This window comes from Monodelphis domestica, chromosome 3, assembly GCF_027887165.1.
Source record: "Monodelphis domestica isolate mMonDom1 chromosome 3, mMonDom1.pri, whole genome shotgun sequence".
NCBI classification, from domain to species: domain Eukaryota; kingdom Metazoa; phylum Chordata; class Mammalia; order Didelphimorphia; family Didelphidae; genus Monodelphis; species Monodelphis domestica.
In genome coordinates this window covers 192,065,995-192,082,433 of record NC_077229.1, presented here as the reverse complement: position 1 = coordinate 192,082,433, position 16,439 = coordinate 192,065,995, and the positions used below count along the sequence as shown (strand labels likewise).

Below are 16,439 nucleotides of genomic sequence, written 5' to 3'. Positions count from 1 at the left end.
GGCCCTGGGGATTTTTTCTAAGGGAGTTCTTTGATGGCTTGTTCAATTTCTTTTTTCTGATATGGGATTATTTAAGAATTCTATTTCTTCTGTTAATCTAGGTAATTCATATTTTTGTAAATATTCATGCATATCACCTAGATTGGCATATTTATTGCCATATAATTGGGAAACATAGTTTTTAATGATTGCCTTAATTTCCTCTTCATTGGAAGTGAGGTCTCCCTTTTCATCTATGATACTGTCAATTTGGTTTTCTTCTTTACTTTTTTTTTAATTAAATTGACCAGTACTTTTTCTATTTTGTTTGTTTTTATAAAATACCAGCTTCTAGACTTATTTATTAGTTCAATAGTTCTTTCACTTTTGATTTTATTAATTTCTCCCTTAATTTTTAGGATCTCTAATTCAGTTTTCTTCTGGGGATTTTTAATTTGTTCGCTTTCAAGTTTCTTGATTTGCATGCCCAATTCATTGACTTCTGCCCTCCCTAATTTGTTAATATATGAACTCAAGGATATAAATTTTCCCCTGAGTACTGCTTTGTCTGCATCCCATTGATTTTGAAAGGATTTCTCATCAATGTCATTTTATTTAATGAAATTGTTGTTTCTATGATTTTGGAGAATCATATTATTTAATTTCCAATTAATTTTTGATTTGGCTCTCCATGTACCCTTACTGAACATTATTTTTATTGTGTTATGATCTGAAAAGGGTGCATTTATTATTTCTGCTTTTCTGCATTTGTTTGCCATGTTTTTATGACCTGGTACATGGTCAATCTTTGTGAATGCACCATGTGCTGTGTCCCTATTTATTTATTTTTCTCCATATATCTATTAACTCTAATTTTTCTAAGATTTCATTCACATCTTTTACCTCTTTCTTATTTATTTTTTTATTTGATTTATCTAAATTTGTTAGTGGTAGGTTCAGGTATCCCACTAGTATAGTTTTACTATCTATTTCCTCCTTCAATCCCATTAGTTTCTCCTTTAGAAATTTGGATGCTATATCATTTGGTGCATATATGTTGATTACTGATATTTCCTCATTGTCAATACTCCCTTTTATCTGGATGTATTTACCTTCCCTATCCCTTTTAATCAGATGTATTTTTACTTTGGCTTTGTCAGATATCATGATTGCAACTCCTGCCTTCCTTCTATCAGTTGAGGCCCAATAGGTTTTGCTCCAACCTTTAATTCTAACCTTATGAGTATCTACCCATTTTAGGTTTGTTTCTTGTAGACAACATATGGTGGGATTTTGGATTCTAACCCACTGTCCTATTTGTTTTTGTTTTATGGGTGAGTTCATCCCATTCACGTTTAAAGTTATGATTGTCACTTGTGTATTCCCTAGCATTTTGATATCCTCTCCTAGTTCTGTCCTTTCTTCTTTTGCTATATCCTTTTAGACCAGTGGTTTGCTTTTAATCAATCCCCCTAATACCCTCCCTTAATATGCTTCCCTTTCTGGCCCCTCCCTTTTTGTTTCTTTCCTTTTTTTTAGGGTCTGTTAAGTTCCCTCCCCCTCTCTTTCCTTCCCTTTTTGTACTCCCTCCCCCTACTCCCCTTAGTTTTTCCTTCTCTCTTACCCTGTAGGATAAGATAGAATTCAAGACCCCAATGGATCTAGGTGCTCTTCCCTCTCAGAACTGATTTCACTGAGAGTAAGGTTTAAGTATTACTTATTAGCACTCTCTTCCTCTCCTCCGTATAAGAGTATTCTTTCCCTCCCCTTCCCATGTGTATCTTTGTGTGATAAAGATTATCCTATTTATTTTATTTCATCAAGTATCTCTTGGTACCATCTTTGATTCTCCCCCTCCCTTTTTATTTTTTCTGCATAGCATCTTATAGCCCTTAATGCCCCAGTCTCTTCCTCTGAATGATTCTTCTAATTACTATAATAAAGAATACAATTTTTGAGAGTTACAAATAACATTTTCCCCATATATATATATATATATATATATATATATATATATTGATCTAATTGTAGCCCTTAAAGAAGAGTTTGAATTAAGAAAAAAAACATTTTCCCCTTTTCCCTTTCTTATTTACCTTTTCATGTTTCAGTTGATTTTTGTGTTTGGATATCAAACTTTCCAATTCATTCTGGGCTTTTCTTTACAAATACTTGGAAATCATCTATTTTGTTGAATACCCATACTTTCCCCTGGAAGTATATAGTCAGTTTTGATGGATAGGTGATTCTTGGTTGAAGACCCAATTCTCTTCCCTTTCTGAATATCATGTTCCAGGCCTTGTGGTCCTTTAGTGTGGAAGCTGCTAGGTATTGTGTGATCCTGATTGGTGATCCTTGATATCGGAATTGTTTCTTTTTGGCTTCTTGTAGAATTTTCTCCTTACTTGAAAACTCTGGAATTTGGCAATTACATTCCTGGGAGTTGTTTTTTGAGGATTTAGTGTAGAGGGTATTCTGTGAACTCTTTTAATGTCTATTTCCCCCCCTTGTTCAAGAACATCAGGGCAGTTTTTTTGGATAATTTCTTGTAGTATGATGTCAAGATTTCTGTTTATTTCTGGTTTTCCAGGTAGACCAATGAATCTCAAATTATCTCGTCATGATCTGTTATCTTTTCAGTGAGATATTATATTCTTCTATTTTGTCAGTCTTTTGACTTTGCTTTATGAATTGTTGCTGTTTGGCAAGATCATTGGTTTCAGTTGCCCAATTCTGGTCCTTAAGGCCAGGTTTTCTGTTATAATATTTTGGTTTTCTATCTTTTGATTTTCTGCTGTAATCTTTTGAATTTCCTTTTCAGTTTGGTCTATCCTGCTTTTCGTGGCTTCCAGCTGTTTCTCCAATTGGGAGTTCTGGTAATTTAAACTGTTATTTTCTCTTTGAACTATTTCCCACTTTTCTTGCCAGAAGGCTTCCATCTTTTTGATGAGCTTCAATTTAACTTCTTCAAGAGGTTGTGGGCAATTTCCATTGTTTTGGAAGGTTTTGGCTTTGTTTGAATTTCCTCCTCTATTTCCTCTGTAGCCTGAGTTTTTACTCCATAAAAATTTTCGAGGGTGAATGCCTTATTTTTATTTTTCTTGAAGGGTGTTTGTAGCTCCTGGCACAATTTTCTATCACTGTGGAGGTTTTTCCATCCCTTTTTAGTCAGAAATCTGAGTGAGATGGACAGGTTTTCTGTGTATGGAGTTGAGGAGCAAGGATTTTGCCTGAGGCAAGCTCTTGAATCTCTGCAGCCTCCTCTGCTCACTGCCCTTCTCTGCGCTCCCCATTCCACTGGGGTTTCAGGTGTAGCTGCTCTTAGAGGTAGGTTTTTGGTGGTCTTAGTCAGCTCCCAAGGACCTAGAGGTGTCCCTTGCTCACTCTAGAAGTGCCCCTCACTCACTCGCTGATATTGGCGTGCACTGCTTCTGACTCTGGCTCCTTAGGTGGGGTGGGCGAGGGTAGATCAGTTCACATTTGGGTGGGAGCTTTTTCACCCTCTTATAGTGTGGAAATGCCCAAATCCCACGTACCTTCAATGCTGCGCCCTACTTTAGAGTTCCTTCATTCTTATGAATTTTTTTTTTTATCTTTTGAGGTAGTCTATATCAATGGGTGCTGAGAAGAGGAAGAGTCTCGTGTCTAGACTGCCGCCATGTTTACCCGGAAGTCCAACAACTTCCAAACTTTCTTTTAATTCCCAACTAAAATTCCATTTTTTTATAGGAAGCCTTTTTGCAAGTCCTCCTAATTCTACTACTTTCCCTTTGTTAATTATTTCCTATTCATTCTGTATGTAGCTTGCATTGTAAATATTTAAATACTGCCTTTTCCACTAGATTGTAAGCTCCTTGGGGGTAGGGATTGTCATTTGCTGCTTTTTATATACCCATAACTTAAAGTGGTGTCTAGCATGTAGTAAGTACTTAATAAATGTCTATTGATTGACTCCTTGTGCAGGAACTTTTTAGCTTTAAGTAATCAAAATTATCTAGTTCTTCTTCTGTGACTCTTTTATCCCTTGTTTCGTCATGAATTCTTGGTCTATCCCTAGATCCAAGTATCTTCTTCCTTGTTCCTTCAACATCTTTATTTTATGGCCTATTATTTTTATATCATGTATTTACTTGGATCTTATTGTGGTATATTATGAGATACTGGTCTAATCCTAATTTCTGTCAGACTGTTCTCTAGGTTTCATAGCAGTTTCTGTTAACTAGTGAATCTTTTCCCCAGAAATTAAAGTCTTTGGGTATATCAAATACTTCTAAATGATACTATATGTCAATTTACTAATAGATTCCATTTTTTTTACCAGTAGCAAATAATTTTATTATTATTTTATAATACAGATTGAGATTTGATATAAATAGGCCTCTATCATTTTCATTATTTTTTTTAATTTTTGATCTTTTGCTCCTCTAGTGGTAAAGTAACTTATGGTTGTTTGGCATAATGATGAATAAATTAACTTAAGGAAGGATTGTCATTTTTGTTATAGAGGCATTTTCCAATAATGAACAGTTAAGGTTTCTTCAGGTATCTGTGAGTCTGTCCTTATTTATATAAAGAATATTTTGTATTTATATTCAGATATCCTTTGTGAATATCTTGGAAAACAGATTAACAATTTTTTCTTATTCTAGTTATTTTTAGAGGAATTTTTTCTCTCTTCCAACTGAGTTTTGTTGGAAATATTCAGGAATAAAGTTGGAGATGAGAGATTAGAGGTCAGAAAAGAAGTAAGGGTAGGATAGGTAGATTTAAAAGGCTCGAGTATATTTCTTTAAGTCTTTTACTCAATACTCACTTGTTGCTGTTGTTGTGTAGCTGTGTCTGATTCTTCATGACTCCAAAATTGGATTTTCTTGGTGGAGATGATGGAATGGTTTGCTATTTCCTTCCCTACCTCATTTTACAGATGAGGAAATTGAGGCAAAAGAGGTTAAGTGACTTGCCAGAGTCACACAACTAGTAAGTGTCTCAGGTCAAATCTGAACTCATGAAGATGTATTTCTGATTCTAAGACAAATGCTTTATCTACTTTGCTACCTCAATACTCATAATTTTATTTTTTAGTCTTAACGATATTGTTCAGGAAATTCTATAGGAACTACAAATTTGTCAAATATATATTAGACTACATAAAGGTTTAGGATCACTTTAAATAAGACATTCTTTGAGAAAGTAGTCCAATAAATCAAGAGGAATTACTATCCTTCTTTCTTATATTACCTTCAGCAGTGTGTTGCAAGGTGATCATTATACAACGTACTCGTAGATCTAGAATAAGATCCTGGATGTTTTGTAACAAATCATTAGGTATTTCAAGGGCAGTCAAGGATTCATAAGTAAGCCTGTGAAACACATAACATGAAACCACGTCTAAGATTATCATTAAGATACTGTTTTGCCAAAGTCATCCAAAAATTCCTAATGCTACTATGTAAATAATAGTAACTGTAAGGCACTTACAAAACTAAGAGGTGGATTTAATGCAGATATAGAAAAAAACAAAGTAGCAACAGAAGTTGGAATGACACAGACTGAACCCTAAAACATATCATAAGATGATATTTTCATTAGAAAGAAAAAGCAGATCATACCTAAATTCTTATTGAAGCATTCATGTTATTTAAATGTCTAGAAAGTCTCTTCCTTGAGTACTAGTTTTAAGGGTTAGATGAAGTGGGAAAAAGAGAGATTGTAAGGAATTGTTACATGATAGTTTAGATGGAGAGCAGGAAATAATGAAAAATAAAAAAGAGGGTGCCACAGGAAAAAAACTCCTCAACTGAAAATGTAATTTAAAATTACATCAGAATTGCATGTTTCCAGCTATCTAAAAAAATTAAATTGTTCTACCTTTCTAAGATAGCTATGTGCTAGTATCCTAAGTTACCTTACAGTCTGGATGACATGAGTCAGCCACTGACCAGAGAGTTCAGACTTCATCTCCCAGCCACCATACTGTCTTAATTCTCCTTCTTTGAGGCTGAATGGGAGTAATGCTCCACGGATTAATTTAACCAGTGAGTACATCACTTCCTGAATCATTTTCTTTAAAAACAAAAAAAAATCCTCTTATAAATTAATATAGTTAAAGTTATATGTTAATTATAGAATCAAGTCTGAATTATAACTTTAAAAATGAGTAACTGAACATTAAAAATATAAGTATTTAATAAGTGATGCTCTCATAAAAATTTTCATGTTTAACTTACCTTGAAGTCATGCTGCCTTTGCCTTGCATTTTTTGATCTTTCCATTTGTCCTGATTTCTCAGCAGTCTTAAAGGTTTAAAAAAAAGAGTATTAGTGTATCTTTGTAAAAATAATTCATAAAATGTAATATTGGTTTTAGCCATTATAATGAAGAAAACAAACTACACTTTATTGAATTACAAGGCTTTAGAAATGGGGTATATATTTGGGAGGGATTTATTAACACTGTCAAATGTTATGCACATTAAGTTGTCATTAAAGAGAATGACAACTGAGAAAAGGTCACTGAATTTCTCTATTAGGTCACTGGCAACTTAAGAATAAAATTGTAACAGTGTTATGAGCAGAACCAGATGGCAGGGAGTAAAGAAAAGAAGAAAGTATGAATAAGGCACATACTAAAGAAGTATGGCAGAGAAAGAAAGGAAAGACATAGGATAGGATTGATGACAGAAAGTCTTGCAGGGAAGAAATGTTCATCAGTCAGGACAAGCCACTTTATATACCCAAGAAAAAGCCTGAGACTTGTGCTTTCTTCCCAACTTTTTGAGTAGCATTCCATAGGGGGGAAAAAAAAAAAACATTCTCCAAAAAGCCAATTTTCTTTCCTGGCAATAGTATACTTATGAAAAATGTACTTTTCAAAAATAACAGCAATGGAAAGAATAAAAAATCCTAAACTGAATGCTGTATCATTATATTGAGTAAGCTTGATCTCCAAGAAAGATGAAAAAAGGCATTTTTCCCACTTCCTTTTTTGCAGCAGTTAGGAATTATAGGTGTGGAACATTGCTTATACTGTCAGACTTGGTTGATATACTGATTATTTGATTGTTTTTTCCCTCTTCTTTTTTCCTTTTTTGTTATAAAGTTTGGCTCACTGAGTAAGGCAAGACAAAGGAATATATAAAACCGAGTAAGAAAAGATGCCAAAACTTGTTTAAAAATTTCAAAGTACACTGTCCTACTAAAGGTGTTTAGCCTTCAATAGCATAATGGAAACTACATGATTTTGTTATAAAATAAAAACTTGCATTCCAAGAAGAAATTTTTTTCTAGCATTAAAAATATATGCACTTATAAAATGTTCCTCAAGATAATTCTCCCTCTTTTCCTCCCTCGAGTATTCTCTTCCTTCTCCACAATGTATTCTACCTTAGATTTTTTACTTTCTTGTTTACCACTAATCCTGGTTCAAAGTTGAGATACTTTTTTTCAGGGAAGAGATAAAATGTACAAGTTAACTGGCATAATAAGAAGTAGCCAGCAAACGAGAAAATTAAAGACACTAGGAAGAGGGGCAATAATCAAGGGAGCCATGCTCTAGAGAAGACTGGTGGCAAGGAAATTGTGAGTGCATGTAAAAAGATTGACCATGTATTAGGGGATTATTTTAAGAGGAAGATAAAAATTTCAAGATCAGATCTGTCAATCTCCTCTCTCTTTTGCTCCATTTCCCTCTCCCTCTTCTACCCCGCCCTTAGTTGATTCTTCTGTTGGTAGCACTGAAGTCAGCTCAAAGTGAGTATCTTGGTGTATCAAACAAAGCACTCTCTCCTTTCCAAGTTTAAGTAAGGGGGTTTATTTGGGAGAAGGGGAAAGGCAAAGAAGTTGAGGGGAGAGAGGGTTTAGGGTGTCCCTAATCCTAAAACAATTCCTAAGTTGGAGGATGGTGGAACAGAGTTCAAATTTGGGAAAATGGTCAACAAGTTTGAAGATTCAGTCACTGGAGTATTATAGGGAGGAACCAGAGAGCAGGACTTTTCTGTCCTTCCTACTTTCTGTCCCAAGGGCAAGAGACCAAGTTCTTCAGCTTGTCTGTTCCTTTTTAACAGTCCTTCCTGGTCACCATTCCAATTAGAATGTCCTCCTTGATTGACAGTTCAGCAGTCCTGGCTTCTCCAGCTCTGCTGCAGACTTTTCCCATTTTCTCTCCTCCACATTACAACCATCAAAACTGAGAAGGACCATGTTTCTTAGAGAGTAGAAAAAAGGCTTAGAGGATGAGGAAAAAAACATGTTTTGAGTTTTGAGAAGAGGGTAGTAGGACTGCATTTAATGTCTGAGAAGAATGAATCAGCAAGGCTATTAATGAGGAAAGAGTACTGGCTTTTTTGGTAGACAACTGGAATGCAAATCATGCCCCTGAAGCTTACTGCCTATGTGACCCTGGACAAGACACTTGATCCCTCTGGGCACCAATTTCATCATTAGTCTTTTTAAACACTTATTTTCTGACTTAGAAGTACACTAAGTATAGGTTCCAAGGCATAAGGTAAGGCCTAGGAATTAGGGTTGAGTTACCCAGGTCACATAGCTAGGAAGTGTCTAAGGCCACATTTGAATCTAGGAATTCCTGTCTTCAGTCCTGACTTTCTATCTACTGAGCCACCTAGCTGCCCCAATTTCCTTATTTCTAAAAAGACAGGATTGGACTAGAGGACCTGTAAGATTCTTTCTGATTTTAGATCTATGAGTTACTAAGGGAATGTGCCAGGGAATCAAGAAGATTGAACAGTGTTAAACAGGATTCAGATGAAATTAGAAAACTTAAATATGGGGAGGATTTGGTTGGGGTCAATTCAATAAGTATTTATTGAACATCTACTATATGTGACTCTGATAATTCCTCTAGGTTTTCATTTGATATTTAAATATGACTTCAATACCAAATAGTCTTAATGAGGTAACCTATATGTTTAAGGTTAGTTTTCAAACCAACATATTTCTGTAATGGTTTATCTTATTTACAATTTTAACTGGATCAGCTCAAATGCCTTATTTATAAAAATGAAAATAATCTCTATTCTAAACGAAGTTAGCTATAGCAGAACATCTCTAAAGGTCCTCAAGTTCTGAGATTTTTTATTCCATAGAAACAAGTATTTCTGCCAGTATTTCACTAGACTCTACTTGAAATAGTAGAATTATTGGATAGTGAAAAAGTGGGCTATCACATGAGCACTTTCGCTGATAATTTTCAAATGAGACAAATGGAAAAATCAATTGGTATAGGAATGTTGGATAAAAACTGTAGAAATCACATCAAATAAGCATGCACATTGGCAACTAAAGAGTATTAATGTGGGCATAGTGACATCTACTGGACAGTATTATTCTGCAAACTAAATTTCTAGATTTATAAACTTATTTAGATTATATAATTTTAAAAATATTGGAGGCAATAAAGATCTCTTGAAACTCTTAATAAAAATAGTTCTTGCGTCTCTACGATTATGTATTTTCTTGCATTTATTGGAGTTTAACATATTCCAACATATTGAGCAATAAAATCTAATTAATGAGTTCTATTTTTAAGATACAATCTGATTTTGGAACAGAAAAGTACATCACGCTAATATGAATCTTATGACTCATGTGCCTTTAAAAAATGCTATGTCTTAATGTCTGAAAATTATTTTGACATTTTCAGTCTTCTCACACCTGAAATAAGCTGTATCTAAAATATATCTTAAGGTAAGATCTTAACCTACCATTAACCATTTTGTTAATTAAAAAGTAATCTTTTCCTGCATATACAGACCAAAACTACTTTGTGGTAAAACCAACGGCTAGATTTCACTGTTTTGATTCATGTATGTTACTTCACATGGGTCTCGCTTGTTCAAAGAGCTATTACTTTTTAAACTGATGAAAATACCATCTAGGATCTCAACTGTCACACTACCAAAAGGACATGTTTGTTTCTAGAACAAGAAAAGTAATATGCAGCTATAGAATTAATATACTGATCTTGGTATGTTATTTTTGAAATATCTTCATTGGTGTTAATTACTTTCAAATTCTGAAATTTCTTCCTAAGCGATTCTTCATTATTTGGGAACTTTTATAAAATTATCTTTGTACTTTTTTAATTTATCTTCAGTATTTTTCAATTTTTTTACTAGAGGATAAGTATTCTAGGACTATAACTAAACATAGATAAATCTGTGGAATTAGTTACATATGAGATACATGTTACCCTAAGGAAAGGATTAAAAATTAGAGCAATAATTTTCCTTTTTCAAGTTTTTTTTTTAAATAACTGAAAAACTGGAGATGCTAACTCTGCAAAAATCACTACTGTGATTTTACAACTGCAAATGTGGTTCCTCACTTCTTCTGAAATAGCTCATTTATGTCTTATGTAGATTATGCACAAAGATATTGTTCAAATGTCGTTTTGACCACAACTTAGTACTTACCTGTTAAAAAAGAAAACACTGTTTGACTACATAACACTAACCACTATGAGATCACAACTGTCAAGGATTCAACCTCTTCTTGATGAGTTCAAAATATCTTTGAGAACTAAAAGGCCTTCTCTAAATCATGACCTTCTCTTCTTGGTCCAAAGAAAAATCCCAATATTGTCAAAACGTTAACCGGCATATAAAGCATGCCAGATAATTAGGCTGAAAAAGATAAGCCAAAAAAATATGATGAACTCTTTTCCCTAGGAAGCTAACTCTCCAAATGAGTTAGTATATTTCAAGATTACTCAATTCCATGTTGAGACCCCTCTACTCTAAGATCAGTTTTTATATGGCATCTCCTGGGCTTCAATCATTCTCCTTTTTTTTTTTTAAACTCTTATCTTCCGTCTTAGAATCAATACTATGTATTGGTTCCAAGGCAGAAGAGTGGTAAGGGTTGGGCAATGGGGATCAAGTGACTTGCCCAGGGTCACACAGCTGGGAAGTGTCTGAGGCCAGATTTGAACCTAGGACCTCCCATCTCTAGGCCTGGCTTTCAATCCACTGAGCTACACAGCTGTCCCCATTCAATTATTCTTGATGGCAAAATATCATAGGAATTTTAAACTTTTAGAAAAAGATCCCGTAATACGAGAAATTCTATGATACTACTAATATTATTCTAGGAAATTGTAACCATCATCTACTTTTGAAAATTGATCAGAAAGTTTCTAAATGTTCCCATCCTGAAAAGCAACCCTGATTTACATATTAAGTAGATAAAGAAAGAAAAACTATAATACCAGTGGTACAGTGATCATCTGCTATTGTGAAGGACAAGAATCTTAATATTTTGAATATTCAACCACAAAATTTAAGAGGCTGACTTTATTATTTTAAAAAATGCTAATCATTAAAAATTGTAAGTTTAAAAGGAATAGGACTATTGTTAAAGTATTCCATTTTCTGAATGAAGACATAGTTTGTTCTTTGAGTAACTTTCTGTTTATACAGATTACTTTGAACCTGAAGCCTGTCTTTGTGAAAGGAAGATTTGTTGAAATGCAAAAGTTTAATTTTTTCAGGGAATTTCAGGATAAAGAAGTAATAGAGAAGGAAAATGAAAGAGTTAAGACAGTAAAGTATTTTCTTATTAAATTGTTTAAAATAACTTTTATCTTCTGTCTTAGAATTAGTAGTAAGTATCAGTTCCAAGGCAGAAGATTAGTAAGGGATAGGCAATTTTCCAGGTCACACAGTCAAAAAATATCTGAGGACAAATTTGATGCCAGAACCTCTCATCTCTAGGCCAGGCTCTCAATCCACTTAGCTACCTACTTGCCACCTTTTATATAATATTAATTAATTGCTCATAGTATACCATGATTGACAGCAGTTCTTTTGGGTCATTATTATTGGGAAAACAGAGTAATTGATATACTTTTGAAACTAAAAAGGAAATAATGGCATATTTAATTACTGTGATGGCTGGTCATAATAATTTTAAGATATTTGTTTGTTCAGGCATTTCAGTTGTGTCCAACTCTTTGTGACCCCATAGAGTTTGCTTAGCAAAGATATTTAGAGTGGTTTCAAATTTCCCTCTCCAGTTTATTTTATAGATGAGGACCTGAGGCCAAAAGGATTAAGTGACTTGCCCATAGTCACACAGCCAGAAGGGGTCTGAGGTCAGATTTGTACTCAGGAAGATGACTCCTATTCTAGGCCTGCTACTCTATCCACTGCACCACTTAGCTACCCATTATACATTATATATGTTACATATTTAAGACATTGCATATTATCATATAATTCAACTTTGTGGCTAAAAAAAGTGTTGGAAAAATATCTGATTGCCTTAAAGGAATTACAGTGATTGATTAATAAGAATTCAAATTTATCTGAAAAATACCCTGTAGTATTAATCCTAAAATTAAAGAAAATTATAGTAGTTCTTTGTCCATGAGCCAATAATGGGGTTAATAATAAGGACATATAATCCCTTGTTACAATCTTACTGTGTGACAAAAGTGAAAGGAGTGACTATAGTCATCACATCTTGTTTCAGCCCAGATCCTTGAAACATAATTTTAACATGTCCCATAACTACTCTAGTCTACATTGGGTAAGGGGTGTGTGTGTGGCGGGGTATGGTGGAGGTGAGGTTCTAAAACACATGGGATCTATTCTCACTTTACTCCAATTCCTGATGTAGACATTTCATCTTTTAGTTCCTTGTATTTCCCAGGCTATTTCTGATGTCTGGATTGCTCTCCTTTTTCATCATTATCTCCTGACTTCTCTAACTTCCTTTAAGGCCCATCTAAAATTCCATCTTTGATAGTGAGTCTTTTCCAACTCCTCTCAATTCTAGTGCCTTTCCTATTTTAATTATTTCCCATTTATTTTGTACATAGCTTATTTGTATATATTTGTTTTCTTGCTATCTCCTTGATTGTGATAACTTGGGGGTAAAGACTGACTTTTGTTTTTTTTTGGTTTTCCAATGCTTAGCCTATATCAGGAACTTAAATGCTTACTAAGGAAGCCCCTGAACTAGTGTTTTATCTTCAGGAATATCATTATGTCATAAGGATTCTCTCCAAGGGAAGAGAAGTTAGAAATTGCTTTACAGTGTCAATTAACTAAAATAGGTCCTCTGTGACCTGGGTCTCCCTAGTCCAGTCACAGTGAACCTTTTAGAAACTGAGTGCCCAAACTGCAACATTCATTCTTCAAGTGAGCCTCCCCTGCCTTACCCCAGACAAGGGAGGGAGGAAGCGCTCCCACTGTGCTGCTGGGCAGAGGGGAGGGTGATGAGAGAAATGTCCTCAGGTGCCCACAGAGAAGGGAAGGGGAGCAGCCTGGCTCCCTATTCCTCTGGCTTTTTAGTAACAAACTATGGTGAACTCTGGTGCAGGGGTGAGGGCAATGGCACCCAAGCCCACAGAGCGAGCTCTGAGTGCCCCTTCTGGCATGTGTGTCAAAGGTTTGCCACCATGACTCTAGGTTATCATTTGCTAGCTGGAGGTACCTTCCAATTAGGTATTCAGGCAATTAGAAGAAAATATACAGGTATGTCAAAACACTTGGTAAATTTTCAAACACCACAATGATACGAGTTCCTTGACTAGAAAATATTGCAAATGGGAATATATAATTATAAAGTAATGTGACTAGTTCCCATAGGTTTACACAATAGTTCATCTCATTCTAAAAAATCAATCATAGTAACTATTCTGTTCTCATCTTTGTTATATCATTGTGTAGTAAGGAGATTTTGCAAAGCTAGATTCATGAGAGGTTGCAGGGTCAAGATTCCACTTAGAACTCTTCCAGGAGCAGGGGCTAAACATAGAGACTGTTACTGGAAATATCAGTTGGTGTGTCAGTTGTGACTGGACTCCATTGAATGGAGAAGCTGCTTCTCTCCTGCTCACAAGATAGAACAGAGGAATACCTGACTGAGTTTGGGGTGGACCCAAACTCAATATTTTCTTCCTTTTGGCTGTTTGGATTTACTGCCTGCTTCCAGTTGCTGAAACCTGCCTAGAAAAGTGGATTTTCCCCCACCATAGTCTTGAGTTCCCTATACTTTGTGGGTGATAAGGAACATGATATTTAGGTGTTATTTCTAGATTCTCAGACTCTTTTCAGGATATCTTGGGTGAAATGAGATCCTTTATCAGATTCTGGTAAGTGGTACACCAAATCTAGGAATAATTTCCTTAATCAACACTATTACCACAAAGTTGGCTATATTTGTATTTGATGGAAATCCACTTTTCTAGGCAGGTTTCAGCAACTGGAAGCAGGCAGTAAATCCAAACAGCCAAAGGGAAGAAAAGACTGAGTTTGGACCCAAACTCAGTCAAGTATTCCTCTAGTCTATCTTGTGAGCAGGAGAGATGCAGCTTCTCCCTTCAATGGAGTCTAGTCACAACTGATACACCAACTGATTTTTCCAGTAATGGTCTCTGTGTTCAGCCCCTGCTTCTGGGAGAGTTCTAAGTGGAACCTTGACCCTGCAACTTCTCATGCTTTCCAAAATCTCTTTACTACAACTATTCATAATAAGGATACTAGGATATATATAAATCATTAAGACACTCTTCTTTCTCCAAAATTCCACTATTTGAAGATTTTTGATTTGTCTAAAAACATTCTATTAGTTAATAATAATACAAGGTCATTTATATAGTATCTTGAGCTTGAATGGAGGCTGTGTAGATATTAATCTCATTTTACAGAGAAGGCCCAGAGAGGTTAAGTAATTTTGCATGAGTATCTGACTAGAAGTCTAATATTCTAAGTATTCTAAATTATGCTGCAACTTTATTTATAACCCATTTTGTACTATTTTTGCTTTTTAGACAATGGAGAATAAAGGCTCTATTTACTAAGCATTATGACCCTAGGTTTTAGGATCTAGGAACTCTTTTACCCACATCTATGGAGGCCAAGATATAAGTAACAAGCTATATTTAATTTCTTAGAGTCAATTCTAGGAGGTGATAAAAGTTGTCCAAGGAGAGGATCTGGCTTGGAGGGGGTAGAATCCCCAAAGACTTAATCTGGTCTGTGTAAATCTAGATTTTGTGGATCTGGACCATTGGCTAGGCTTATATGCATATGTGTAAAATATGCAAATGTAGTAAGACTCCTCAGATGCTAAAATTTATGGCTACAATGTTCCCCTATCAGAACATCAATAGATATTGTTTGATTTTGTCTTTTCATTTCCAGTATCTAGCACAGAGTACATACTTAATAAATGGGGAAAAGAATCATACCATTCATTACTTTGCTGGCTTGGAAATATACAAATATCTGAAGACTGAGAACATTTCTATCTACTTTGCTTTTAAAGTAATTATATCATCCTATAATATAAAATCTTTATAACATAAAATGGCTAAAATTAAAAATAATTACAGTGGTCATTACTTCTATTCTACTTGACTTCTATGTATTTAATTAATTTTAATTACTTCCATATATTATATAAAATACTATATAATTCAAGTATTAAAATTATATTTACACATATGAATCTATTCATACCTCACTGAAAAGGCTTCCATTGACATAGGAAATCCAGAGTTTCCAGAAATTAGGAAGTTGACTTAAAACAAGCTTGGTTAGCTTTTCAACAAAAGCCACCCTATGGGGTGCTTTATAACGCCATGCTAAGGAGAGAAGATAGAAATAGCATAAAATACAAGGAATATAGTTTTAAATCAACAAAAAAGGAATTATTTTCATGTTAATGCCTTATTATTTAAAAAATTGGTGAATATACTTATGCAAAAATTAGCAAAGAATGAAATGATTTACATAGATTTCAATTCATGATATACAAATTCTATTTCAAATTTTTTTGCATAGTTATACATGGCAAGACGAATGATCTACAAACTCATTTAATTATATGCCTGTATCATTAAGAATGCTGGGCATGCATCCCAAAATAGGAAATTAATAAACAGTACATCATATATGAAACAAAACAATATTTCAAAATATTTTGTTTACTATAAGCATTAAATTTTTTGGCCACTATTAATAATATTTTTAGTGAAAGCATTTTATTTTTTTAAATTATTTAATTGATTAAGAACATTTTTCTATGGTTACATGATTCATGTTCTTTCTCTCCTCTCCTCCCATCCCCCTTCCATAGCCAGTGTACAATTCCACTGGGTTTTACATGTGTCATTGATCAAGACCTATTTCTATATTATTGATATTTTCACTAGGGTGATCGTTTAGAGTCTACATCCCCAACCATCTCCCCATCGAACCACAAGATCAGGCATCTGTTTTTCTTCTGTGTTTCTACTCCCACAGTTCTTTCTCTGGATTTCGATAACTTTCTCATAGGTCCCTCAGAAATGTCTTGGATCATTGCTAGTAGAGAAGTCCATTATATTCGATTGTGCTACAGTGTATCCTGGTTCAGCTCCTTTCACTCTGTATCAGTTTCTGGAGGTCATTCCAAATTACATGGAATTCCTCCAGTTCATTATTCCTGTTAGCA

General features: G+C 34.5%; 1 protein-coding gene across 7 annotated transcripts in view; it reads right to left on the bottom strand.

The window, feature by feature from the left end:
• The window catches only part of EXOC2 (exocyst complex component 2), a 258,548-nt gene that overhangs the window by 102,735 nt on the left and 139,374 nt on the right, over positions 1-16,439 (bottom strand). For all 7 annotated transcript variants that reach the window (XM_007488046.3, XM_016431808.2, XM_007488048.3 and 4 more), the window contains 4 exons: positions 15,464-15,588; positions 6,204-6,269; positions 5,882-6,039; positions 5,215-5,336 (listed from right to left, as the gene is read on the bottom strand). In XM_007488046.3, the coding sequence (XP_007488108.1) occupies positions 5,215-5,336; positions 5,882-6,039; positions 6,204-6,269; positions 15,464-15,588 (471 nt within the window). The remainder of the gene's footprint in view (positions 1-5,214; positions 5,337-5,881; positions 6,040-6,203; positions 6,270-15,463; positions 15,589-16,439) is intronic.